Source organism: Passer domesticus, chromosome 20 (assembly GCF_036417665.1).
Source record: "Passer domesticus isolate bPasDom1 chromosome 20, bPasDom1.hap1, whole genome shotgun sequence".
Taxonomy (NCBI): Eukaryota; Metazoa; Chordata; class Aves; order Passeriformes; family Passeridae; genus Passer; species Passer domesticus.
In genome coordinates, this window is record NC_087493.1 from 12,073,840 (window position 1) to 12,099,801 (window position 25,962).

The 25,962-nt window shown below is 56.7% G+C and overlaps 3 protein-coding genes across 9 annotated transcripts; all 3 read left to right on the plus strand.

The window, feature by feature from the left end:
• LOC135284131 (cytochrome P450 2C5-like) lies at positions 1-4,369 on the plus strand. The gene is made up of 9 exons (XM_064395478.1): positions 1-186; positions 660-822; positions 1,155-1,304; positions 1,919-2,079; positions 2,233-2,409; positions 2,496-2,637; positions 3,022-3,209; positions 3,886-4,027; positions 4,176-4,369. The coding sequence occupies exons 1-9, from the start codon at positions 1-3 to the stop codon at positions 4,367-4,369; spliced, it is 1,503 nt and encodes a 500-aa protein (XP_064251548.1).
• Positions 4,370-6,256: 1,887 nt separating this feature from the next.
• On the plus strand, positions 6,257-15,118 carry LOC135284308 (F-box/WD repeat-containing protein 10-like). Of its 6 annotated transcripts, none has more exons than XM_064395715.1 (12): positions 6,257-6,309; positions 6,757-6,961; positions 7,052-7,179; positions 8,104-8,232; positions 8,627-8,739; positions 9,126-9,326; positions 9,550-9,671; positions 10,147-10,298; positions 11,141-11,283; positions 12,052-12,210; positions 13,065-13,273; positions 14,177-15,118. In XM_064395715.1, the coding sequence occupies exons 2-12, from the start codon at positions 6,868-6,870 to the stop codon at positions 15,010-15,012; spliced, it is 2,286 nt and encodes a 761-aa protein (XP_064251785.1). In that variant the 5' UTR covers positions 6,257-6,309; positions 6,757-6,867; the 3' UTR covers positions 15,013-15,118. The 6 variants fall into 6 exon arrangements, with proteins under 6 accessions (XP_064251785.1, XP_064251787.1, XP_064251789.1 ...); XM_064395717.1 differs by having other exon boundaries at positions 10,150-10,298; XM_064395716.1 differs by lacking the exon at positions 6,257-6,309 and adding an exon at positions 6,327-6,395.
• Positions 15,119-16,647: 1,529 nt separating this feature from the next.
• LOC135284238 (Golgi apparatus membrane protein TVP23 homolog B-like) lies at positions 16,648-20,000 on the plus strand. Of its 2 annotated transcripts, none has more exons than XM_064395629.1 (7): positions 16,648-16,746; positions 17,380-17,462; positions 17,629-17,773; positions 18,202-18,291; positions 18,813-18,944; positions 19,027-19,155; positions 19,843-20,000. In XM_064395629.1, exons 1-7 carry the CDS (start codon positions 16,744-16,746, stop codon positions 19,873-19,875), a joined length of 615 nt encoding a protein of 204 aa, XP_064251699.1. In that variant the 5' UTR covers positions 16,648-16,743; the 3' UTR covers positions 19,876-20,000. The 2 variants fall into 2 exon arrangements, with proteins under 2 accessions (XP_064251699.1, XP_064251700.1); XM_064395630.1 differs by lacking the exon at positions 16,648-16,746 and adding an exon at positions 16,768-17,281.
• The last annotated feature ends 5,962 nt before the right edge of the window (positions 20,001-25,962 follow it).

Genomic DNA, 25,962 nt, shown 5'->3' on the forward strand with positions numbered 1-25,962 from the left:
ATGGACGCTGGCTCGGCCGGGCTGCTCGCCACTCTGCTCCTCCTCCTCCTCCTCTCCGTCCTGTGGTTCCTGGTCTGGAGGAGCGACCCGAAGAGGAGCCGGCTGCCTCCTGGCCCAGCTCCGTGGCCCATCCTGGGCAACCTGTGGCAGAAGGATGTCCTGCCCCTCTACAGGCACTACGAGAAGGTAAGGGACAAGGGACATGTGGCCGTGCTGGACCCACTCGCAGGACAGCAGGACAGCAGGACAGACAGCGGGAAAGTCCCGTGCCAAAATAAAAGGGAAATCCCTCGGATGACTCTTCCTACCTTTCTTTTCTCTTCTTCCTTCCCTCATCTCTTGCTCTACCAGAATTGCCCAAATCCCTTCTGCTGGGAGCAGAACCACCCCTGTGGTTGAAGCCTTTCTCCTGTGAGGCACCCACGTGGTGACAGTGCCCCTCGAGGGCTGCAGTGCTGCTGCTGTCCAGAGTGCTCCTGGAGATGGTGCTCTGAGCCCCCAAAGTGGCACTGGGATAAAACCCACAGGGACAGGGCTGGGATGAGGTCACAGCCTCCCCTCCCTGCTGGGCATTCACCAGTGCTGTGGGCTCCAGTCCCAGTTTGAAAGAAGTGAATGAACTGGCGTGGGACCCTGGCTCACAGCTCCCCATCCCCCAGCTCAGCAGCACCTACGGCCCCATCTTCACCGTGTGGCTGGGGCTGAAGCCGGTGGTGGTGCTCTGCGGGTACGAGGCAGTGAAGGACGCCCTGGTGGGACACTCCGAGGAGTTTGGGGGCAGACCCGCCATCCCCCTGCTGATGCAGCTCTCCAAAGACTACGGTGAGTGCCTGGATCTCTCCCGGATCCATCCGTGGAGCAGATGGCCACACTCCTACTCTAGGGAAGGGCTCAGCACCCAAGACCTCAATCACGCCTTTCCTGCTCTGCAAGACCCCTCAAGTCCTACGACAAGGGCAAGGACAGTATAAATTCCATTAGGCAGGTCCAGCTTTGTTCTGAGCTGCTCCCCTCATCCCTTCATGGACACTGTGCACACCTGCATCCTTCCCTGGCTTATTGCTCTGTTGCTCCTCAGCCTGGCCCAGAGCAGGGCTCCCAGTCCTGGGGAGCAGCAGGCTGGGCAGGGGCTGATCTCCTCTGTGTCCCTCCAGGATTTGTCTCCAACAATGAGAAGAAGTGGCGGGAGCTGCGGAGGTTCACACTCAGCACCCTGCGGGACTTCGGGATGGGCAAGAGCTCCATGTCCCAGAAGGTGCAGCAGGAGGCTCAGCACCTGGTGGAGCTGCTGGCAAAGCTCCAAGGTGACGTGGCTCCTGTCCTTGCTGGCCCTGTGGTGGGCAGAGCACACACAAGAGCTCCATGGGACATGTGTGGCCCCAGAGCTGTTTGCAGGGCCCGGTGTGGGTGATCCCTGCAGGGAAGGGCTGAGGCCCAGCCCCACCCCACGCAGGAGCTGCAGGGATGTGCTACGGGCACGGCTGAAGGGCCAGGGGGGAGATCCTGCTCTGAACTGGTGCAGGGATGGCCACAACCCAGGAGCATTCCCTGCTGGGAGAACAGGAACAGGGAATGGGACTGTGTGGGCCTGGGAACGCCCAGCTGGGACACTGCCCCGGTGACTTGGGCTTATCAGGGTGATTCCCTCCTCTCCAGCAATGCCCAGCTCCTGCCAACACATCTCCTGGGGCTTCCTGCAGGTGCCTGTGCTTCTCTCAGTCCCAGCTGCGGCAGGGTTTAGGGCGGTGGATGGAGGAGCCCTCAGCTCAGGAGGGTTCTTTGCTGAGGCTCCAGGCCCCACAGATCAGCCAGGGTCCAAAATCAGGGGCTCAGAGCCGGGGGAAGGGGTGTTTTCTGCCTTGAAGCAGATAAATAACTGGTGACTTTTTGGTGCTTTTCTCACCTCTTGCGGCTGCAGGCAATGCCTTTGAGCCCATGACCATGTTCAGACACGCCGTGTCCAACGTGATCTGCTCCGTGGTCTTCGGCAGCCGCTACAGCTACAGCGACGCGGCTTTCCTGGAGCTGCTCAACGCCATCGGCAACTACATCAGCTTCTTCCTGTCCCCCGTGGCCAAGGTGCGAGCCTGGTGTGCTCAGCACCCTCTGCCTGCTGCCCCCAGGGCTGAGGATGCTCCCTGCCTTTGGGGGCACAGCGTGGCTTTGAGGGAGGGGTGGGGAGGGGAGGCTCTGCCCAGGCACCTGAGCCCAGCCGTGCCCCTGTGCCCGCAGGTGTACAACACCTTTCCCAGCATCATGGACCGGCTCCCGGGGCCCCACAAAAAGGTCCTGGCCGACTGCCAGAAGCTGAAGGACCACATCCAGGAGAAGGTGCAGTTCCACCAGCTGACCCTGGACTCCAGCTGCCCCCGGGACTACATCGACTGTTTCCTGATAAGAGCAGAGAAGGTGGGGGGGGCTGCGATCCCGCCTGGCTGCAGCCTGCAGGATCACCCAGGCACCACTGAATCCCTCCCCACCACACCTTCCTGCAGGAGAAGGGCAGCCCGGAGACCATGTACAGCCACGAAGACCTGATCATGTCAGTGTTCAACCTCTTTGGTGCTGGGACGGTGACAACCAGCAACACCCTGGTGTTCTTCCTGCTGATGCTGGCAAAGCACCCCCACATCCAAGGTACGGCAGCAAAACACAGCTGCTCCCGTGCCTGGAGTGCTCGTGGGGCAGAGGGTCCTGTCTGGGGGCAGACCCAAATCACTGTGGGGTCACCCGAGGGTGGGAGCCGTTAGACACAGACTCCCACAGGCCAGGGGGATCCGGGTGCTCCCCCGTGCTCCATTTTGCCTGTGCAGCTGGCCATGGACTGGCCTGTGGGAGATGCTCTGAGCTTGCCTGATGCAGGGAGGGATGAGGGCAGAGACCCTTTCTGGGCTTTACAGGGGATTAGGGCAGGTTGCTCCCCCTCTAACCCACTCTGGGGTTAGGACAAGCGCCTGTGGAGGCCAGTAAGGAACTCTGGGGAGGTTGCACAGCAGGCACCCAGCCCGCTGCTGTCCCCAGCCAAGGTCCAGGAGGAGATCGATGCCGTGGTGGGCACTGGCCGTGCCCCCAGCACGGAGGACAAGCTGCGGATGCCCTACACCAACGCCGTGATCCACGAGCTGCAGCGCTTCCACAAGACCCGCATCGAGAACTTCCCGCGCATGACGACGCAGGACGTCCTGTTCAGGGGCTACTCCATCCCCAAGGTACTCGGCGTGGCCCCGGAGCCTCTGTCTCCACGGCAGAGGTGCAGCAGGGCTCCAGGGCCATTTGCCTTTGTCCTCGGACTGTTTGCTCACATCTGAAGGTCCCGTGTCTTTCCCAATCCTCGGTAGCAATGACCTTTCAGAGGGGAGTAGAGGCACGTGAGTGTCTGTCTGTCCTGCCCACAGCCTGTGACCCTTCCTTGCCCATCCTGGAAAACAGCTCTTCCCCCCGTGGAGCTGTGCAGGGCTGTGGGGCCCGAGCAGGAGCTCAGCCTGGGGTGGGGCCAGGCCAGACCCCCCCACCCCTTGGCAGATGTGGGGACAGCCACCCCTGATGGTTTGACCACAAGCACTGTGTGCAAAACCCACCCTGAGGGAACATCTCCTGCCTTTGGCTTTGGCAGTGAGAGGGCTTTGACAGAAATCCATGGAATAACTCCGTAGTTAGTGTCCCACGAGCTGCACAGAGACTGGCGGGACCACGGGGACACCAGAGGCCACGTCATTTGTCCCAGTGGCACAGGGCCACCAGTCCAGGCTGCCTCCCCATGGGAACCTGCTTGGGTACTGGGGTGCACACCCAGCCTCCCCTGTGTGCCCCGGATGCTCCCCCCAGCAGAGCCCATGGCGTGGCACTGATGTCCCTCCTCAGTCCCTGCCCACCCCTCTCCCACAGGGCACTCCTGTTATTCCGGTACTTTCCTCTGTGCACTCGGATCCAACCCAGTGGGAGAACCCCAAAGAAGTGGACCCCACACATTTTTTGGATGAGAAGGGCGAGTTCAGGAAGCGCGAGGCCTTCATGGCATTCTCAGCAGGTCAGTGCTCCCCTGCCCTGCCAGCTCCGTGCCCAGGAGCGCCAGCACGGGCACCCAGTGCCAGCACAGTGCCCCCCTCCCCACGGGCTGCCTGCCCACCCTCCTGTCCCCTCGTTCCCCACCGGGGTCACCCCTCTCTCGTGCCCAGGGAAGCGGATGTGCCCGGGGGAGGCTCTGGCCCGCATCGAGCTCTTCCTGTTCCTCACCACGCTGCTGCAGAGCTTCACCTTCCAGCTGGCCACGGAGCACAGGGAGCTGGATTTGTTCTCCCTGTGGCTCGAGATTGAGAGGAGGGCAATCCCGGGCAAGTTCTTCGCTCTCCCACGCCCGGTGTCCTCCTAAGCTGGGAGAGCAGGACAAGGAAAGGCTCTCCAGGTGCCTCCACCCCTGCCCCAGAGCGAGCCCTGTGGCCACGAGGGCACAGCCACCACAGGAGGGACACCTGGGGCTTGGAGCTTCTCCTCTGAGAAGTGTCAGGCACCTGTGCCACCAGCTCCATGAGCAGCCTGCTCCCAGCCCTTCCCTCCCCATCCCAGGAACACGAGGAAGGTGTGACTGCTTCTCCTCCCATCCCATCCCATCCCATCCCATCCCATCCCATCCCATCCCATCCCATCCCATCCCATCCCATCCCATCCCATCCCATCCCACCCCATCCCATCCCTGCTGTTGGAGTTCCTCATTCAGGGCTGCCTGGGGCTCCTGGCTGAGCGGGGGCTCCCTCAGTTTGGTGAAGGATTCAGAGCAATAAAAACAACCATCACAACAGGGTGCTGGTGTTTATAAGAACACTTGTGGTGCCTCTCGCATTGCAAACCTCCCAGACACAGGATTTCAGCTCCATGTCTCTTCCTGGGGTTCCTTCACCTGTTCCAGAACAGCTCGAGCCAGGAAATCACCCAGGCACCCATCCAGTTCCACCCCTGCCATGGCAGGGACAGCTTCCAGTGTCCCAGGCTGCCCCAAGCCCCGTCCAACGTGGCCTTGGACACTGCCAGGGATCATGGGGCAGCCAGAGCAGCTCTGGGCACCCTCACAGGCAGGAATTTCTGCCCAATATCCCATCCAACCCTGCCCTGCAGCAGTTTGAAGTCAATCCCCTTTGACCTGTCACTTCAGTTCATTGTCCCAGGTCCCTCTCAGCTCTCTTGGAACCCCTTCAGGTACTCTGAGGTCTCCCTGGAGTCCCTTCTCCAGGCTGAACGATTCCAATTCTCTCACCTTCCAAAAACACACACCTGCTATCTCATTGCTGGGCTGCACTTCTCTGATTCCTTCACATCAACATTAACTCCAGAAATTGCCCTCAGGAGCCAGTCCAGCCCCGTGTGCAGCTGCTGGAGTGGTCCTGGGGGTCCTGAGGGGAGCTGGCCCGGCGGGATGTGCTCGCAGCCTCCCGTCCCCCTGCCCGCGGCTGAGGGTGCTGCACAGGGTGTTGTGTCAGCACTGGGGACTTCAGGGTATGGGAAAAATTGGGGTTCTCCAGGGGTCTCAGAGCTGGCTTTGGTGGGGTTTGCCTTGCTGGGGTGCTCCTGCAAGCACGGAGAGGGGGACAGCAGTGACTCTGCCCTGGGGAGGTGACATCAGGACCTGGTTAATCCTGGCGTGCCTTGTCCCAGATGATGCACAGACCAGCCTTTACTCTGACTCTAAGGGCATTTGTGACTTGTAGATGACTAAATCAGATCTTTTTTAATCTGGGGAAGCTCAGGCAGGCAGAGCTGCCTGTCAGAAATGTGTGTGAGCGAAGCCTTTGCTCAACCCCTGCCTGAAGCCCTGGGTCAGCACTGTGCCTGTGAACTGGGTGACCTCTGTGCTTCTGTGTGCAAAACCAAACACGGGTTTGGACACCAAACAGGCGTCCAAAGGCCACCCGTGCTCCGCTTCCCGGGGCGTTCCGTGCCCCTTTGTGCCACCGCCCAGCCCAGCTGTGCCCGGAGCTGGCATGGTGCCCTGCCCTGACTGCAGGTGCCCATCCCGGGGGGGCTGCTGGCACTCTGACATCCCCCAACACCCCCCAACATCCCCCAATAGCGGCCAGCACCCCAATATCCCCCCGAAACTGCCTTCACCCTGCCATCCCCATCCCCCTGCCATCCCCCATCACCCTGCCATCCCCCGGCACCATCCCTGGACATCCCCCGGCACCATCCCTGGACATCCCCATGCCCGCCCGCCGGGGCAGTGCCCGCGGGCTCCCAGCGGCTCCGCGGCTGCGGTTGGAGGTGACGGTAACTGCCGCGCCGGTGGCGGTGGCGGTGGCGGGGAGGAGCCCCGGGCAGGTGAGCGGCTCCTTCCTTTCCTTCTGAATGTCACAGCTCCAGTCGTGCCCGTACTGCTGGAAATGGAGCGGCTAAAGGCAGAGAAGGTTTTGCTCTGCTCTCAGCAAATCGGGGCGATGTCCTTGGCACGGGTGGCCCTGCTGTGCCCCCTTGGAGCCTGGGGCTGTCACCTTCCCGTGCTGATCGCCTGCTGCTTCCATAAGGGAGGAGCCCTCGCACTACCCAGGGCAGGGGAGAGGGGGAAGAGATGTCACCCTGTCCCTCAGCCCCGCTGCTGCGGGCTGTCCTGCAGAGCAGGAGTGCTCCCAGCTCTTTCCTGTGGCTTGCACAGTGCCCAAGTGATGAGTTACAGACCAGGCAGCTCCTCCAGGGCGCTGCTGACAGCGGGCGCTGTCCATGCCACCAAAACTCGAGCACTTCCAGGACTGTCAATTCCCTGTTTTCCAGGTGGCCAAGCACCAGAACGTGCTTTTGGCCCCAAAACACTGAGTGCCCTGCCAGGAAGGTCCCGATGCAGGGGACAGCTGACCTTTGTCCCCAGCTGGTGCAGATGTCACCATGGTTCCTGCGTCTCTCCCGTCAGGCTCTGATGCCAGCCAAGCCAAGGACTTCACTCGCGTGCTGCCATTCCAGCTCTCCATGGCCATCCTGGGTAAGCTGCTCTGATTTTCCAGTGCTTTCCCCTAAGGGTAAGGAATGGTGTCCAGAGGGGCTCAGCCAACCTGTCCCTTAAACTTCCCAGGGCTTTTGGATCACAAATCCCTGGATGCTTGCTCTGCTGTGAACGGTCACTGGGAGTTCCTGGTCAGGCGGGTCCGGGAGGACAAGGAGTGCTGGAGCACAGTACACAAGAACCTCCTGCAGCTGCAGGTGGGACACGTGGGCTCCTGCTGTCATTAGGCACTTCAAAAAGAGGGGGGTTTGCTGCTGCCCAAGCTGTTAAATGGAAATTCCTGTACCACAGGCTGCCCCCCAATCCCACCATGGCCCTTCCACCTGCAGCTGCAGAGCACAGCCAGCTGACATTTCACACTGTCACAAGGATGCCTTTTAGTCTCCTTTAGAGAGTCCGAGGCTCCGAAAATGCATCCAAACATTCTTCAGGAAAGCAGATTTGGTCACAATGAAATTTTCCAGAGGCAGTGGAGGCTGGGCAGAGCTACAACAGCTCCCACGGCAGCTCTGGAATGAGCTTCACTTGCTCCACACAGGGCAAGGGAAGTGAAGGTGTCTGTGAGGAGCTGGGGGGGTGGTTGGGGCACAGGAATGCAGAACTCCTGGGACAGACCTGGCCTGGCCAGCAGGACCTGCCACAGACAGAGCGAGGTGTGAAGGAGCCTCCCTCAAGGGACAGCCTGGAGCCTCTGCTGCTTTGGGTTGTGAAGGGAGCACAGAACCTCAGCTCTGTGCTGGCCTTCAGAAAAGGCTTCAGGGAAGGTTTCACAGGCTAAAAATGAATCTCGAGTGTTGACTGAGGTGTTTTGAGAGCCTCCCATCTTAGTGAGTTTGGATTCTGAATCAACTGAGTGCCTGCCAAAGATGAGATGAGCTCCAAATTTTGCTTCTTATTAAAAGCCTAAGACTAGAGTTTGGAAAAAAATAATAAAAAGCAATTATTTTTCACCAGAATTTAAACCTGAGATAGATAGAGTGCTAAATGTAAGCCAGGCCTCAACAAGAAGCCAGAGTGTGCAGCTCAGCTTTGCAGGGAGCCCCAGCACCCCGAGGAGATGAGCAGCACACCCTGCCAGCGTGGGCTCTGCAGTAACTGTTGCCTCTGTTGGTTTATTCCAGGAGTTGTGTCCTAGAAAAACCATTCCAAACTATGCTAAAAGAGTCGATGTGCAAATTCCCCAGTTAGATGATGAGGGTGAGGTCATTGAAGTGAAGGACAAGGAGCCGAAGAAGAGGCGTAAATCCAAGGTTTGCTGGAGGCTGCGTGTCAGAGTTTGGGGAGCAGAGAGGACAGCTCGTGGGAGACACACAATGAATTTGGAATTGCTTCATTCTTTCCCACTCCTGCTTTTAGATTGCCCCATCCTGAGCAGTTCACAGGGACCTTCCCACATGGGAGGGAGTTTGGGAGGCAATCCTGGGGCCAGGGGCCTTCTTCCCTCAGAATAAAGGGTGCAGCTCTCAGGGCTTCCATTTATGCCACAGAACACGGCCTGGGAACAGCCCTGGGCTAAGCAGGGTCTTGCTGCACTCTGGTTTTCCGTACTCTGGGCTCACCCTAGAGCTGATAGGTTCAATACTATGGAATAATGCTGCATTCCTGCCTCTCTGAGTTACTTTTCCTTATTTCCCTTGCCATCAGACAGAGGATTTCAGTCTGCATGAAGCCTATCGGGAACTGGAAACTCAAAAGATCGAGCTGGAAGAGAGGAATGTCTTCTGTGGCCCCTACAAGACCCATGTCCTCATGGAGCAGTGAGTAGAGTGCCCAGCTGTGGGGCCAAGAGCAGCTTTAGGAAAGCTGTTCCACGCCCTGTGATGCTCCTGGATGGTTGAGAAGGGTCCCTCAGTGTCAGCGTTAAGAAATCTCCATTTTTAAAATAAAGATACCAAGATAAGCTGTTTTCAAAGGAATAAGGGTTGGTGACCCATGGTGTATCCCAAGGGATATGGGGCTGGGAGGAGCCCTCGCCCCCCTGCCCACCCTGATACAAAGGGGATTGTGCAGATTTAGGGACTGTGGTGGTGCCTGCAAAGGATTCACCACCCGAGTGCTGCCCACCGTGCCCAGCTAAGGGCAGGGAAATGCTGAGCCAGGCCTGCAGCTGGCCAGAGCTCAGCCCAGGCACTGCCTCTGCCAGGTGTGACAGCAGGAGGAGAGCCCACTACGGCGGTGGGGACTGGGTGGCCGCTGGCAGCAGGAGGCTGAGGCTGCTCCGGGTGCCAGGAGGGCAGCAGGAGCCGCTGCTGCTGCACGGCCACGCCGGGCCCGTCACGGCTCTGTGCCTCCGCGAGGACAAGGGGCTCCTGCTCGGCAGCACCAGCCTGGAGCCCAGCATCAGGTGAGCTGCGCTGTGCCTGGGACACCCAGCCCACAGCACCAGGGGACAGGGAAGGACAGGGGTAAAACGACAGTGTAACCCTGACTCGACCACTGCAATTTCTGATACCTTAGTGGAACAGCTGCTGATTTTAACCTGGCGTGTGGGAGCAGGGTTGGGCACATCAAACAGGAAATAACAATGGAACCACATGGGAGGAATGGCAGAGTTCTCCTCTCTGCAGGTGCTGGAATATTCACAGTGGTGCCTGTGTGAGGACCTTGACGGGCCACTATGCGACCATCACCTGCCTGCACTCCCAGCAGGAGCAGCTGGTGTCGGGAGCTGGGGATGGCATGGTGAAAGGTGAGAGCAGGGGCACTGGGGCTGCCAGCCACAGGGAACCTCTGCAGCAGGGCAGGGGGCTGCACGAGCGGCACACAGGCTGGGCTGCAAGGGAGGCTGTGAGTCACAGCTGGGGACACATGCACACACGGTCTCTGATTGTGTCAGAGACTAAATTCTCGTTATTTCTGCTTTTATTCAGAATTAATGGCTTTGTGGCTGTAATTCTATCCCAACTCTTGGGCAAGTTGTATCAACTTTGAGCTTTGCCAGATGTTTCCTTATAGAATAAAGGTGAAAAAGATGTGCTTTTTCTGGACTTCACATTTAAACTGTTTGCCATGCAATTATGCCTTTTAAGCCAACACTCAGCTCCTCACAGAGCTGCAGGTACCAGGTGTGACTGTAATCCAACAGTATTCTTTAATGCATGTTGTACTCCCAAAACTCATCACCGGGGCAGATGCATTTTTAATTCTCCTCCTTGTTGCCCCAGCAGTGTGGAGCCTGAAGAGTGGGAAGTGTCTGAGGACTCTGATGCACAGCAGCCCTGTGGGGGCAGTGAGGATGGACGGGACCCACGTGGTCAGTGGGGGTCACCGAGGGCTGGTGAAGGTCTGGAGTGCTGAGACAGGGGCTCTGATCAAGGTGAGTTCCTCTTGGGTGGATAATTCTGTGCTAAATGGTCACAATTCTCTGCTAGTTCATCACAGTTTTTTGGATTTGTGGAAGACTTTCTAAAAAAGAAATTAATCCCCCTAAATAACCCCTAAATCAGTCTAAACCAATCAAGACAACTGCATATAATTAAAAAACTGACTTGCAACCAGCTGCTGATTTTAAGGCAGGGTGTGATTTCCTTCACCCCCATCACTGCTCGTTCTCTGTAGCTTTGTTCATCGCTGCTCCCACAGAAACCTTCTGAACCTGGGGAGATGATGGGAGAGTTTCATTAACCTGGGCTGGAGGCACCAGGGTCAGCCCAAAACGGGAACCTTGCTCTCAGCAGCAGCTTCTGGAGCAGCTGGGCAGCTGTGGGAGCTCTGAGTCTGTGAATTCCCTGCTCAGGTGTCCAGGATCAGTGCCAGTCCATACTGGGAGAGGAGGGAAGCTCTTTACCTGCAGAGAAATAGAGAGATTGCCCAGATATCCCAGCTCCAGCTGAGCCCCTTCCCCCACAGCCAGGGCAGCCCCCTCTTCCCTTCTGGGACAGCATTCCAGAGACCACAAAGGTCTCAGTGGAGTAACATCTCTTTATCACATGGAACAAAGACAGAAAAGGGATATTATTCCATGTCAGGAGCTCAGCAGCAGCACCAAGCCCAGAACACTTCAGTGCTTATAAAACAAACGCAGTTGTCCATGGGGGCACTGCTACAATAACACTCTATAAAACCATGTCAGGCTGGTGTCCTGAAAGCCATGGACACCTCAGACACATTTACATCGCGATTACTGATGGTGTTGTGCCTTCTTCTTTTACTTTGCAGACATTAGAGAGGCATCAAGGCCCAGTTCTCTGCTTGTCCTTTGACCAGTGGCACCTCGTCACAGGCAGCAGTGATGGATATGCCCTGGGATGGAGCATGTTGGGAAAATTTAGGAGATGCCTGATTGCTTTCTTCCATCCCAAGTAGGAATCAGATGTGTTTGAAGTTGTATTCAACAGTGGACTGAATCTGTAAAGAAAAAGTGCCCCTTACAGGAGCAGAAAATGCCCTAATTACCAGTCTGAGGGTTTGAAATATCCCCACTTTCACCAACCTTTACCTCAAAGGCTCTGTCAGGCACCCTGAGGTCACAAGCAGCATTTTCAGTTAAGATCTGTTATCACAATCAGGAATGACTAAAGACAGCAGAGCACAGTCCAGTGTTGCAAGGATCCCCTGCTGTGTGCCACAGGGTGTCACATCACCTGGGCAGGAATAGAGGGGGCCCAGGTTCATGCTGACCAACTGCGTGTTATGCCATCCTCTCAGACTTAAATTGTATCTAAAACTGTGAAAACTGGAGAATCGTATGGTTTTCATTGATTTTCCTGGACATAAAACTGAAATTTCAAATGCAGCAGATGGCCAGGACCATATGGTTGCTATGGGGAGCATGCAATCACAGAATCCCAGAATGGTTTGGGTTGGAAGGGACCTTAAAGATCACCTCATTCCAACCCCCTGCCATGGGCAGGGACACCTTCCAGTGGAGGGATGCACTGGGCTGTTGGTTTGGACGTGGAGTGATCTGAGAGATCTCTGCCAGACCTTTGCAATGTCCTGATCAGCCCCTCAGTGCAGGCTGTTGCTGCAGCCAGGGCTCTGCTTCTCCTGCAGGCTCACAGAGCTCGCTGGGCATTTCTCCTTGTGCTAGCACGCTGGAAGTGCCAGCTCACCTGGTGTGTTTTCAGGGAAGTCCTGTCCCTGGAGTTCCTGTACCTCAGAGTCATCAGTGGCTGTGCTGATGGATGCATTCGGATATTCAACTTCCTGACTGGCTCCTGCCTCAAAGTGTTGGAGCCCACCGGCAGCGGGGACCCCGTGTCTGCTCTCTGTGTTGCAGGAAACAGGTGGGTGACAGCACTGCCAGCAGGCTCTGACCCAAATTTGGTAGATTACACTGAAATTTAAGGAACTGTGTGTTTTTCCTTCTCGCAAATAACTTTTAAAGGGCTCCACTATCTATTAATTGCTTCAATAATCTGGTTTGACAATGGCTGAAAACATTTTCTCAGTCTCTTCAGCAATGTACAATTTCCTGTTTCTCTACAGCTGAAGATACAGACCCAACTGTAAAGCTGAAATCAGAAATTCTTAGGAGGGTGGAGAATCAAGCCAATACCTGACAGTCTCTGCCTGTTCCCTGACCCACAGCCTCTTTGTAAAGGCCAATAATGAGAAATCCTTCCCGGTTCATTTTGAACCTCTAACTAAAGGTGGCTCCCAGCTTCTGTGGAAGCAATGGCTAAAACATTGCTGTGCTTTGAGGGCTGGATGACCACGCCCTAAAACACAGCAATAAATGGGCAGCCATGAAGAAATTAACACCATCCCTACCAGCCCAGCACAGCCCTTCAATCCACACTCAGATGTCCCTGACAATAAGGTAATTGCAGTTAGGTACTTCCATCCTTTAGCACTACTCTGATCTAGCTCTGTCCACTGCTGGAAATTTTCATCCTAATTACTTCCAAATTAATTTTGCCATGGAGCTGAATGAAAAGAGCACCAGACTCACACAGAGCACAAGTTAAAATGTGCAGTGTCTGATTGATGGGGTCAGTTGCTGCTGCTCCTCCAAGGAGAGATGATGATCTCGGATCTGCTGGAGGCCCTGGGGTTCGTGCTGCACAGGAGCCCCTCAGGCAGGACCTGCCATGTCTGTGATTCCTGTGCTTTTCTGGCTCTCCCCTCCCTCCTCCAGGCTGGTGACCAACTCCCCCAGCAGAGTGCTGCTGCTCCAGTTCGAGGATGTGCTGTGGGACTATTCCCTGCCCGCGGACAGAGAGGTGCTGAAGCAGGACAGGAGGTCCCAGAAGGGGAAGCGCCAGGGCGCCGGTGCAGAGCAGCAGCGAGCTCAGAACAAGTCCCCGAGATCTCGCCAGGGACCAAAGAGCCGTGGAAGACCCAAAAGTATCACACTGAGCCTCTTCTTTTCTGCCTTTTCCAAACTGAGTTACAAACCAAGCAGCCACTGCCTCCAGCCCAGGCAATATTCAGACTCTGCTGTTGTCAAGAGCAGATGTGCTGTTCCATTTCAATGGTTCTGTCATTTTCTAGGCTTCTGTGAAACCTTTCCGCCTTTTTCAAGGGTTTGGTGTAACTTCAACTCATTTCTCAGACAGGCACTGTCATTTTCCAACTGAGTAAGACAGAAATCAGTAGTAGTATTCATACTCACACAGCTGGTGGGCTTGGAAACACGCTGCTGATTCAGGGCTTGAATTATTCATTACAAACACCCCAGAAAGTGAGAGAACACCTACATTCAGGATCTGCCATCACTGGGAAAGGCAACTGCACAGAAACAGGCACCTTTTCAATTGTAACACGGGGATGTTATTTTGTTTTTAGTCAGAGCTATTCAATGCAGTGTGGTGACAAATCCTCCAGCTCCACAAACTGAGTATTGCAGATAAACTGATGGGAAAAGGCTCCTGCTGTCCCGGCCAGCAGATGGCAACTGATGCTCTGCTTGGTAAAAGGCAGGACCCAGGGAACAGCTGGAGCTGGGCCAGGGCAGGTCGGGCTGAGATCAGGGAAAGGCTCTTCCCCAGAGGGTGCTGGCACTGCCCAGGCTCCCCAGGGAATGGGCACGGTCCCGAGGCTGCCAGAGCTCCAGGAGCCTTTGGCCAGCGCTGCCAGGGATGGACAGGGTGGGACTGTTGGGGGTCTGGGCAGGGACAGACCCAGGGGCTGGATGATCCTGGTGGGTCCCTCCCAGCTCAGCTTACTCAGTGATTCTCTGGCTCTGTGCTCTGCAGTGTGTGGGAAAGCCTCTCAACCCCAAACGTGTTGCTTTGTTTTTGGCTACAGGTGATGAAGCAGAACAGGGCCCTGCTTCCCCCGCAGCTGAGGAGGCAGAGGCCACTTTGGAGTGTGAGCTGCCCCAGAGAGACCCAAGGAGTCCCCTGTCTCCTGACAAGTTCCTCCTCACAATCGGCAGGCTGCAGAGCTTCTGCAGAGGCGCAGCCAGCCGCAGCCCCAGCCTGCTCTCTGCCAAAGGCAGGGCAGCCCAGCAGCAGCGCCCCGGGGAGGAGCCGGTGCCCAGCACGGCCCTGCGGCACCGGGAGGAGCGGGCAGCGCAGCTCCGGCGCGCCAGGCTGCACGGCCGGGCTCCGACCCTGACAAAATCCTCAACGCCCTTTGAAACCAAAATGCTGCGGCTCAGGCTGAAGAACTCTTTGCACAGCCCCACTGTGAAATCCTCCATCCCTGCCCCCTGTGTTGTACGTCCCAAGTTTTGTGGCTCGCTGGGAGAAAGGAAAACTCCCAGTGGCCGTGGGAAAGACATTCCTGGTCCCACAGACGGGGATCAGCTCATCGATCTCTGCACAGCTTCCTCAGAGCTGATCCAGCCAACGCCCGGCACGGCTGCAGAGATGAGGAATGAAGCCGCCAGGAGAACAAAGCCCTCGTGTCCCTACGCTTCCCGCAGGGACAGTGGGCTCCGGCTCCTGACAGCAGAGCAGGAGGTGCGTGAGGCAGCCGTGGCAGCTCAGCAGCAGGCACAGCAGGCAAAGCCCACGGAAGATAAAGACAGAGCCAGAAGGAAAGCCTGGCTGAGGAAAATGAAAGGCCTGCCTGTGGATTCTTTTACTGGGGAGAGGAAAACACCTGCTCCAGAACTTGGGCACAACACGTTTATCTGAGGTGATCCCCAAGTCCGGCCAACAGCCACAGCCTGGGATTCTGGCGTCCAGCTGAGTCTGCCATGCGGCTTTAGGTATAAAATACAGATGTATTCATTTATATGCATTCAAGTATGTTTAGTATATTTAAGGATACTCCCTGTGGTTTTAAGGGTAAAACACTGCCCCACTGTAAGTGTTCCTAAGAACTACTGTTGGTATATTCAGCTATTCGTCAAGGCAGTGAAGGGACTGAGCCCTCTCCTGGATTTAACTCCCTAAACCTGCTGTCATTACCAGCATGGCACTGTCTGACACAAACACAGCTCAGGACGGGCTCAGCCCTGTGAGAATAATAATAAAAACCTCCTATCAGAGCTTCTGTGGATTGATCAGGGTGTAGAAGCTGGAGATGTGTGGACTGAAAGCCGATGGATCAGTGGCACAAAGTCTGCTTGGAGGGCAGCAGCTGGGGGTTGATCCTGGGTCTGATTTTGTTTAACATCATCACTAATTAATGCCCCTGACCATGGGCAGGGAGCCCTGAGGTGCCACCGACCCCAGGGAGGTGCTGCCATCCAGAGGGGCCCGGCCAGGCTGGACGGAGCTGAGGGAACCCGGGGAGGTTCAGCAGGGGAAGCTCCAGCGCTGCCCTGGGGAGGAACTGCCCCAGGAGCTGCGGAAAGCAGCTTCGACTTCATTTCTATGAACGCAAAATACAGTAAGGGGTTCAATTTCCTCATTCCTGTGGATCAGTGCCTACTTGTACTTGATGGTGGAAGGTTCCCTGCCCAGGGCAGGGGGATGGAACTGGATGGTCTTCAAGGTTTCTTCCAACCCCAACCACCCTGTCATTTTGTGGTTTCCACTAATACGGAGAATTTAACAGGAGGACAAAAACCTTTCTAGTATTTGAAAAAAGCTATTTATCTAGCTTTCAGTGTCTGGGCTGGTGTACCAAAAATCTGTTGTATAGAGGTTTGAGAGAGGCCGGTTCTGCCCATGGTCATGCCAAGGGCTTTCAGCAGCTGTCCTGGTTTGAAATGAGTCTCTGAAACTCTCCTCACACTGGGGCTCTGATTAGTGTTGGTTTGTTTAATTCAATGCCATCTTCGACTCGCAAACGCTGGGATAAAGTCAGTGCAAAATTAAAAAAAAATAAAAAATAACCGCGGGAGGCTGGCGGCTGGCACGGGGGCCGAGCCGAACCGAGCCGAGCCGAGCCGAGCCGAGCCGAGCCGGGCAGGACGGAGCGATGGCAGCTCCGCCGCACGATGGCAGCTTCTGCCAAGGAACGCGGATAAAGCCGCCCTGCTGCGGCCGAGGAGCCGCGGGGAACCCTCTCAGTAAAGCCTGGTGGGAAACACCGGGGCAGGGCTGGTTCCACAGCGGCCGTGACGGAGCGAGGAGGATGGCACGGCTGCCTTCAGCTCGGAGCCCGTGATCGGCCCCTGCCGGCAGCTGGGGGTGCTCCGCTGCCAGCACCGGGATCCCCCTGCTCCCCTCAGGGGTGCCGGCTCCCGGGACCCCCCGGATCCCCTCAGGGGTGCCGGTCCCTCAAGGTCTCTCAGGGTCCCCCCGGGTCCCTCAGGGCCGTTGGCGGCGGCCCCGCCCATCCCAGCCACGTCTCGCGCCCGGCCCCCGCTAGCGCGCACGCGCAGGGTGCGGAGCGGCCGAGCGGGGTCGAGGGACGCGCCGCGATTGGTCCGCGGCCGTGACGTATGCGGCGGGGCGGAAGTGGCGGCTCCGACCATGGTACGGGACCGGGCCCGGGACAGGGACGCCGGAGCGGGATCCGAGTTCGGACCGGGACCAGGGGCTCGGGCCACAGGGCCGGGGGCTCGGGCCGGAGCAGGGCCTGGGCACGGGCTGTGGGATCGGGGCCGGAGCGGGACCCGCTCCCCGCAGGCCCCGGGCGCGCTCGGTGCCGGGACAGGCCCTGCCCGGCCGCGGTGCGCGGCACGGGCCGAGCTGCCGGCACCAGAGCTCGGGGCCGCTTCGCACGGCTGGCTGCACTGCGCTTCTCTGCCCGCAGTTCCCCTGCGGTCCCGGCACTGGCTGCCCTGCCAGGCTCAGGAGCCAAAGCGCTGCCCCGGCTGGCGTTACCGGGCGGGAGAACGCGCCTGGCCCGGCCGGGGGCTCCTTGCGCCCCTGCAGCAGCGGGGCTGTGGTCAGCCGGGGCTCAGCTGCGGCTCACCAGCCCGAGCCTGCTGATCGTCTCTCATTGCACACTGTAGGCTTGTGTGTGGTTGAACCTTCACGTTCCTCCCGAATGCATTCTGATGCTGAGGTGCCTCTGTGGTTTTCTGGGCGATGAGCACTGTCCCAGGCTGATTTGACAGGGGTTGTATTTCTCTCCTGTAACCCTTTGCCTCTGCTCCACCCCAGGACAGCAGTGATGACATTGAAGATGTGTCTCTCTTTGATGCAGATGATGATGTATCCAGGAGATCCAAAAAGTCAAAAATAAGGTTGGTGGTGACAGGGGGAGTTTCTGGAACGTCTCCTCCTTGTGTCAGCTGCCAGGCAGTTATTCCCATATTTCCAGGACTCTGGATTCATGTTACAATGCTGACCCTTACCCTTGGCAGTGTCACTTGTGTGCAGGAGCTGTGACTGTCCTGTCCTTCATTCCAGGCACCCAGTGGCATCATTTTTCCACTTATTCTTCCGAGTCAGTGCCATTGTTGTTTACCTGCTCTGTGAGCTCTTAACCAGCAGCTTCATTGCCTGCATGGTGACCATCATCCTCCTCCTGTCCTGTGACTTCTGGGCTGTAAAGGTGAGTTCCCCTTGTGCCTTTAGTTGTCCTTGCCTTGCTGTGTAAAAATAACTGACAGGGATGCTCATGTCTCAGAAAAGTCATTTATTTGTGCCTCTCCCACAAAATGGTACCACAAAGCTCCCTCAAGTACTGGGGTGAGCATTGTGAAATACACTCTGACACCTCTGTGCACTTGGTTCCTTTTGAAAGTCCAGTGCAGAGCGTTTGTCAGACTCCCTCCTGAGGCTGCACAGGCTTGGGCACAGCTCGGGAGCAGCACAGATCTGCCCCTTGTGCTGGGTTTCTGAGGACAGGGCTTGCTGTGGCTCTCCTTCTCCCAGGTGTGAGGCAGACGGGCTCCATGGAAAGCAGCAGCCCGGGCCCTGAGCCGTGGCAGGAGTTTCTCTGGCAGAAGAGCAGAGCTCAGGGGTTCTCCTCTCTTTCAGAACGTCACAGGGCGCCTCATGGTTGGCCTTCGCTGGTGGAACCAGGTGGATGATGATGGCAGGAGTCACTGGGTGTTTGAGGCCAGGAAGGTGATTTTGCTCTAACCTTGTCTGCGTTGTGAACCCCCTGGTGCTGGGAGGGGGGACTGCACAGGGAGCTTTGCTGGGACCTCGTTCTGTGCAGGCTGCTGGATGAGCTTTTTCACTGTTGAGTTATTAAAAAGTTCTCATGATGGACTGATCTGGCTTAATATAGGTAATGCAAGTCTGTGGTTTTTGGAGGGAGGAAATTACTCCTTTGGCTGTTTATGAGCTTTGTAACTGAACCATGCAGGAAATGTCATTTTCCCAAAGTCTAGCCCTAATCATTCCAAGAGATTTTGATGCTGCTGCATCCAGTGATTCTGAGAGAAACCTGAAAAGATTCCCTGAAGTGGAAACACTTCGTGTTGCAGAGATGTCTTGTGTGATGCAGAAATTAGTCTGGGAAGCAGCCAGTGCTGTTGTGTGGAGGGAAATCCCAGGGAGTGTGGGGATTCTGCCCTGGTTTTAAGGATGTGGGATCTGTAGGATGGAGCAGCTGGCTCACTGCCATTTCCTTTCTGTTTCAGGTGTCAGCACAAGGGGGTAAAACCTCATCAGAAGCAGAGTCCCGAATTTTCTGGCTGGGCCTGATCACCTGCCCTATGATCTGGGTGATCTTTGCCTTCAGTGCTCTCTTCTCTTTCAAAGTGAAGTGGTTGGTGAGTGCCCCCTGAGCCCCACGGTGGCTCTGCCCCCTGTGAGCCAGGAGCTGGCAGCTGCTGATGCTTCTCCCTGTCACAGGCAGTGGTGGTGATGGGGGTGGTGCTGCAGGGAGCCAACCTCTATGGCTACGTCAGGTGTAAGGTTGGCAGCAGGAAGAACCTGACCAGCATGGCAACCAGCTACCTGGGGAAGCAGTTCCTGCGGCAGGTGAGGCCTCCAGGGCTCTGCATCCCTGGGGAAAGCAAGAGGGGCTGGTTGGTGTTCTGGGCTGTGCGTGGGACCCTTCCCTTGCTGCTGCTTGGGAGCCTGAGCCCCGTTAATTAAGGCTCAAGCACTGCTGATTGCTGCCAGCCAGCCCCACATGCAGTGCTGTGGCATTGGCTGGTGCCATGGGCAATGCCATGGGGATTTCTGGAACGTGGCTGGCGTGCTGGGAGTGACAGCTGGCTGAAAGGGCTGCCCCTGCCCTTCGTGTTCTCACCCACCTCCACCCAGCTCTGCCAGCAGCTCCTGTTCTCCCCCAGCTCTGGCTTTCCTCCTTCCAGGAAAGGGGGCAAATGTTCCAGCAGGAACAGCCACCCCATTCCACCCCACTGCTGCTGGACTGCCTTTTCTGGTGACTCTGGCAGAGGTGTTCTGGCTGTCATGGGTTCACAGATACTTGCTGTAATTACTGCCACTACTGTGATCAGAAGCTCAAACATTGATGACCTTGCTGGGCACTCTGTGCTGGGCCCATCCTGTTCTTGGCTTGCTCCTGAATTCTTGTACCTGGCAGGGGTTACCCAGATGCCCAGGCCAGTCTCAGGCTCTGGCAGAAATGAATGTTGTGCCCCCAAATCCCAGCAGTGGCTCACAGAGCTCTCCTGCCCTCTTTGACCTTGCCTCCTGCAGACCGTGGCTACAGAGGACCAAGCAGCATCCTGAGTGTGGTGGGAGCTCCAGCCAGGCTGCATTCCCAGCAGTGACCAACGGAGAAGTTGCTCTGAGCAATTTGGGAGCTGCACACAAGGTGTGAATCAAAAGAAGTAAATAAATTGTGCAAGACTTGAGGTTAACGCTCCTGGCAACTTATATTCCATTTTCCACTAGCAGTTTGTGTTTAAGTCTTCTCTTTAGTTTGATTAACAGTAATTAATTTGCTTAAACTTTAAATTAAAAGATAGCCTGAGTGGGTTTCATAGAGGTTTAGAACTACTGGATGAGTTTAAAAAATTTTGCTGGAGATTCTTCAGAAAAGCCATGTACGAGCTGAGCCTTGGGAACTCTCCTGCTCCTTCAGCACTTGGTGCCGGGGTGCTTTCAGCTGTGGGCAGGTTTGGCTCTTGGAGGTTGCTGCTGTTCCTGCTACAGTTCAAGGAGTGAGGTTTTGGCCCTGCATCCCTCGCTGTGACTGGAATGGCTCTGAGTGGCTGCAGTGAGGGGCAGCTGAAGGAAATGGAGCTGCTGGAAGACCCCTGAAGGCCCAAGGCAGCTGCAGAAGGGGACCTGTGATCTGCCCTGGTTTCTGAAGCACTCACAGACCTGGAGAGCATCCTAAAGCCCTGTGGGAATCCTGCAGGCCTGGGCCTGTCTGGAGAGAGAGGAAGAGCAGAAGCAGTTTCCAGGGAAGGCTGCACCCCGTTCCAGGCAGGGGCTGTGAGAGCAGCACCCTACCTGGCCTGTCACACTGAGGTGACAGGGCTCCATGGGGTGTCCTGGAGGGGACACTGGGGCCGTGGGGCCAGCAGGCTGTGGGGATGTGAGTTCCCTGGCATTGGGGTGGCACTGGCAGGGTGTCACCCTCCTGCAGACCAGCTCTGTGCTGTCCCTGAGCTCCCCCAGGAGTCTGAGCTGGGGACAGCCCTGGGTGGGGTGGCAGTGCTGTGCTCTGAGCTCATCCCTGCAGAGGGCCAGCTCCTCTCTGGGGCTGTGTCCCTGGAGCTTGTGCTGAACGTTCTGGTCAGGAATTATGAGTGAAGAATTTACATGGTGGTTTCTTTTTGACTGCTGGGTGCTGTGAATTGTGGGGTTGCATTACCCTGGTTCCTCTCCCTGTGCTCTGCAGTGCTGGCAGCTGTACATTTGTTTAACTCTGGATTGGTACCTTCCTTTTGTAAATACGTATTTATAAAATCTTGAAATTAAAATGCTGCTTTGTTTAACCAGCCCCTTCTGTGGTTCATGGCTCAGCTTCATTTCTGCCCCATGCCCCCATCAGGCACCTTTAGCAGGAGTTCATTGTCCATGTAAACTGTTCCTGCAGCTCTGGCTCAGTTCTGTCAGGCAGGGCTCTGCAGTTCTCCCAGGGCTCATCTCAGAGGTGCCCCTTGCTCAGCCCCACACCAGAGGAACTTCAGTCCCCGTTTCCATCCCTGGGATCAGTCATTTCTAGGGCATCAGTGTGAAGAGGCCAAATTCAGTCGAACCCCCAGGTGCAGCCCCTTCAGCACGTGGGCCGTGCAGGTCCTGCAGGGAGGAGAGGGAGTCCTCCTGCTGCAGCCCTGCCAGCCCCTGCTCGCTGCTGGCCCAGGGGCTGGCACAGCTCCAGCCACCAGCTGCTGCTCGAGAATGTGTTACAAGGTTTGGACTCGATGTTTATTCACCTGCTGCCAAAGCTCCCCCAGACTCCTGGAAAACGGGGCTTTTCTGGAAGTGCAGTTTATTTAACCAAGGACAGAGGCGTTTCTTAAGAGGTGCCTTTAAATAGAGCCTTCTTTGGGTTATTTTTAGCTCTTGGCAAACATTCAGGCTTTTGGCTTCTGAGAAACTGGCAGATTATTGCATTCCTGTCATGGATCAGAACCAAATTTCTTATCTGTGCTGCAGCTGGGTGTGAGGCTGGTTTGATTCTCACTCGCTGTGTGCCGGGGTTTCCTGGGGAGCAGGAAGTGGGAGGTGCCTCGGAGCAGAGAAATTCTCTGAATGCGCTTTTTTCCACAAGCCCCGGGACTCCACACACAGCCAGCTCCTTGAGCATCAGCTGGGTAATGCCGGCCCCACCCCAGACCTGGGTGGGGCTGAGCTCGGAGGGTTTACAGAGCAGAAACACTCCAGGAGCAATCATAATAATAACAATTTTTAAAAAAATTAATAATAGTACTTTTTCCTCTGAAATAGCAAAATCTGGCTGGGATGGTGCAAGCACAGCTGGGAGTTTGGCTTGGGATTTTCCTCATCTCACAGGCACAGCCCTGCTTGGGGTCCTTGTTGGGCCAGCAAGGGAGCAGCTGGGCTAGCCAGGCCCCGGGGCACTCTGGCTGTCTGGGGAGCTCACACCGAGCACAACAGCACTTGTCACCGGGTGAAAAGTGGAATTTTGAGGATTTTTACCTCAAAATAGGGGGTCTAGGAGGCTTGGGCATTGTCCCATGCTTCTTCCTTCTTCCTAGCCTCCATCTTCTTGGTGATGGTGGCACATTTGGATTGCCCTGAAGTAGAAGTAGACAGTCTAACATAGATGATAGGTATTGGAAAATAACTGTAAATAAAGCATATATATATATATATATATGCATCTCTATAAAGAGATAGCACCGCCTCAGGGCAGGGCAGTGAGCCCTTGGCAGACCTGCAGATCAGACCTCTGAGGGTTTGAGAGAAAATACTTTAGATAATAGATAATAAACAACCTTGTGATCACGAGCCGAAGAATCCCGACTCTTTCTTCGACCACCGGGCTGGGAAAAAGGGACTCTGGGGTCATCCCGAAAGCAGGGAACCCGAGGGAGCAGCAGCAAACATCTGGAGCCGCACAGCTGGGCTGCCCTGCCGGGCTCGGAGCCGCGCTCTGCCCCAGCGCTCTCCTCTCCAGCAGCAGAGGGAGCCCTCACCCTGTTCTTAAAGAGCAATTAAATAAGTAATAATTTAAAAACCGAGCGGAGAACGTGTCCAGAGCGTGTCCCGGGATCGATCCTGCGCCCAGAGCCGCTTGCGGGCGTGGCACTGCCGCGGGCACGGTGCCACCCCCGGTGCCACCCCCGGTGCCACCCCGGTGCCACCCCGGCCCCGCAGAGCGGTGACACAGAGCGCACGGCCGGGCAGGGGCAGGGGCCGGGGCAGGGCGGGATGTGAGGGATATAACGGGAACATGATTCACCGCTCTGCCTGCAGGGGCGGAGCAGCCCTGCAGCTGGAAAAAGGCAGCAAAAAGTGAATTTGCTGCCAGCGCTGTGTGTGTGGGACCGGCTGCCTCAAACAGCCCTCGGGCCCGCCCCGATCTGGGGGAACAAGCTGTGATTTAATAAATGCTCCCTAGGAAAGGATGCGGCCCGGGGCCTCAGGTGGAAAAGTCCATTAAAAATCAGAGTCCAAACGGCCAAAGGAGGATTTTCCATCTGTACCCAAGGCCGTAGCAAATACAGGCACTTGTAGGGAGAGCTGCCATCCTGCAAGGATTTCTGAAAAAAAGGAGAAAGTCCAGGAAGGGAATGACAAATGGGAGTGGGTGGGAATGGGCTGATCCCTGGGCTGATCCCTGGGCTGATCCCTGGGCTGATCCATGGGCTGATTTGGGAGGGACTACATGAATTTTTGACCTTCAGTGCTTGCTTAACTTAGTCTCAACACCACCCAAGGTGTGGAAGCAGCGGGAACCTTGCAATTCCCTCAGGGAATAACTGCCAGCTCTGCCCCCTGAGCATCCTCCCCTGGTGGAGCATCCTCAGCCCCAGATGTGAACCCACAGCTCAGGTCTCTCCTGCTCTAAATATGTACCAGGAGGAAATTCCAGCCCTGGCCCCTCTTGGCAGAGCTCTCGGCTCTGCTCTCGTGGTTTGAGCCGCAGGACCTCTGACTTCCAGCTGCAAAAATCTTGTAGTTACACAAGAGGAAGCAGCCCAGCTCATGTGCACGGGAATTATCCCGTGTCCTGAAGCTCTGCCGGGCCTGGAAGCCATCTGTGTGACCCTTCCCGGGGTCGGGGGGGAGACATTCCGTCTTTCCTGTGTCATTCCGAAGAAAAGCCAAAATCTGGCTGCTGCTCGCAGCCCTGGCAGGCGCTGGGCCCGTGTGTGGGACACTCTGAGCTGTTTTCCTTAAATGTGATTTAGCAATGCCCAAGCGCGTCCAGCCGGGAGCCGCCGGATCCCGCGGATGTGTCGGGGCCTTCAAGGAAAGGGAATAAAAAATGAGCCCGGCTCAAGGGCTGGAGCCTTGGAAGTCTGCAGGACTCAGCAGCTGCGAGGGGAAATGGTGACGACCTCGCTGTCTGGAGGGAATTGGAAGCATGGACGTGGATCCAAGCTGTGGGAGCACTCCTGGACACAGAGATGTGGAATTTACTGCAATCTATTGCCATTCCTGACCTGTATTTGCTGGTAGCTGAACAGTGTCACTCACTGACAGCCAGAGAAGGTTCCAATTAACTGATTTCACTTTCAGTAGTTTGTTCAAACCAGCCCCATACAGGTGAAGTCAAATCCACCCCATTTTAAGCCCTGGAGCAGCCCTCAGCACACCCCCACATCCAAGGGGTCTGTCCCAGGAGCTCTCAGCAGGTGGGTTTGGTGTGTCCAGCTCCAGGTGTGACAAACCACCCCCAAAGAGCCTGATCTGTCAGAACAGAATAGAAATTACTTTTCATATTGCATTACTGGAGTTGGAGCTCGGTGTCTCCTCACTGCCACTCTCCTTCCCACCAGCACAAACGTGTGCCAGGGCTGTGCAGATAAACCAGAAATAAACTGATCCCAGGAGAGGCTCTGTCCCTGCTCCTGGGGTGGGATCTTGGGGGAACGCCTGGCAGGCTGTGCAGCTCCACCACAGGGAGGGTCACTGTGGTTCTCTGTGTGGAACCAAGGCAAAGCCATGGAGCAGGAGCTTTTCATGCTGACACTGCCCAGGATGGGGTGGAAGGCCAGGCTCTGTCCTCAGGCAGGGTGGGACACGAGGCCAATGTGACCATGGGTGACAAAGCTCCCTGCCCCTGCCAGAGGGTGCCAGGGCCTTGTCTGGGCCCCCCAAACCTTCTCCCGACCCATCCTTTGGAGCTGGCCCTGCTGAGATGGGCTGGGGAGTCCCAAACTGAGCTTGGCTCCCCCAGAACAGACCCAAGCTGTGAATGGGGCCAGGGCTGGCACAGGAATTCCTGCAGGGATGAATTCCTGCAGGGAATTCCAGCAGCCTAAGGAGGAGGGGAGGCAGTGGCCCTGGCTGCTTCCTGAGCTCCGCGCTCCCTGACAGGAAAAGCAGAGCCTGCCCTGCCAGGGCTGGGGCTGCTGTGCTGTGCCGGGAGAGGCTGGAGCTGTCCGAGCCCTCGCTGGGACAGCTCCCACCGCTCCCTCCCGCCCCAGGAACGCCGGGGTGACTCAGATTTCCCGGAGATGCTCTTATCTCCTCCTGCCCCCTGCCCGTCCCCAGCGTGCTGGGCTTTCCTGTGCATCCCACAGGCTCCGGAGCAGGGGCAGCCCAGGCAGGGCTGGGGTCGGGGCAGCTCTGTGCCCCCAGCTCAGCTCTCCTGCAGGGAAAGGCCACGTGGAGCTGGGCATGGCTGAGCAATCCCACCCTGGGAACCCCCCCAGAGCTCAGCCCAGCGCTGAGGGTCTCTTAACCAGGCAGAGGAGGAGGAATGTGTGTCATGCTGGACGGAAAGGGATTTTTTGGGACTCTGGTGAGATGTGATTCCAGGGAAGGAATGAGTCGGAGGTGGCTCCACAGGCATTTCCCTGTGTATCCCTCACAGAACAAGCACCCCTGGCTGTAAACAATAAATCCTGGAAACTGTTCCACTCTGCCTGCACACCCCAAAGGCATCTGGAAAGGAGCCCAGCCCTGAGGAAGAGGACGGGCAGGCCACGCTGAGTGTCCGGCTCTGCAGGGACAGGGGCTTGGTGGAAGTGACACAGCGTTTGGCCCAGCCCGGCCGGATTCGTGTCACACCAGGAGTGGCCTTGACTCCCTGTCCTGCCAGAGCCCAGCCTGGAGCTGGGCTGCCTCAGGTTGTCCTCATGCTGCTTTTTGCAGAGCAGGGCTCTTCCCAGGGCAGGGGGCTCCCAGAGGAAGGGATTATTCATTTCCAGGAACGCTTGAACCAGT

What these genes read in the sequence shown, in the direction of transcription:
- LOC135284308 (XM_064395715.1), top strand. Translation starts at nt 6,868, where the DNA reads ATGGTTCCTGCGTCTCTCCCGTCAGGCTCTGATGCCAGCCAAGCCAAG. An exon ending in GCTCTCCATGGCCATCCTGG is followed by an intron (nt 6,962 to 7,051) that starts GTAAGCTGCTCT and finishes TAAACTTCCCAG; the next exon opens with GGCTTTTGGATCACAAATCC. An exon ending in TGGGGATGGCATGGTGAAAG is followed by an intron (nt 9,672 to 10,146) that starts GTGAGAGCAGGG and finishes TTGTTGCCCCAG; the next exon opens with CAGTGTGGAGCCTGAAGAGT.
- LOC135284131 (XM_064395478.1), top strand. Translation starts at nt 1, where the DNA reads ATGGACGCTGGCTCGGCCGGGCTGCTCGCCACTCTGCTCCTCCTCCTC. An exon ending in GCAGCTCTCCAAAGACTACG is followed by an intron (nt 823 to 1,154) that starts GTGAGTGCCTGG and finishes GTGTCCCTCCAG; the next exon opens with GATTTGTCTCCAACAATGAG. An exon ending in TCCTGATAAGAGCAGAGAAG is followed by an intron (nt 2,410 to 2,495) that starts GTGGGGGGGGCT and finishes ACCTTCCTGCAG; the next exon opens with GAGAAGGGCAGCCCGGAGAC.
- LOC135284238 (XM_064395630.1), top strand. An exon ending in GGGTGTTTGAGGCCAGGAAG is followed by an intron (nt 18,292 to 18,812) that starts GTGATTTTGCTC and finishes TTTCTGTTTCAG; the next exon opens with GTGTCAGCACAAGGGGGTAA. An exon ending in CTTTCAAAGTGAAGTGGTTG is followed by an intron (nt 18,945 to 19,026) that starts GTGAGTGCCCCC and finishes TCCCTGTCACAG; the next exon opens with GCAGTGGTGGTGATGGGGGT.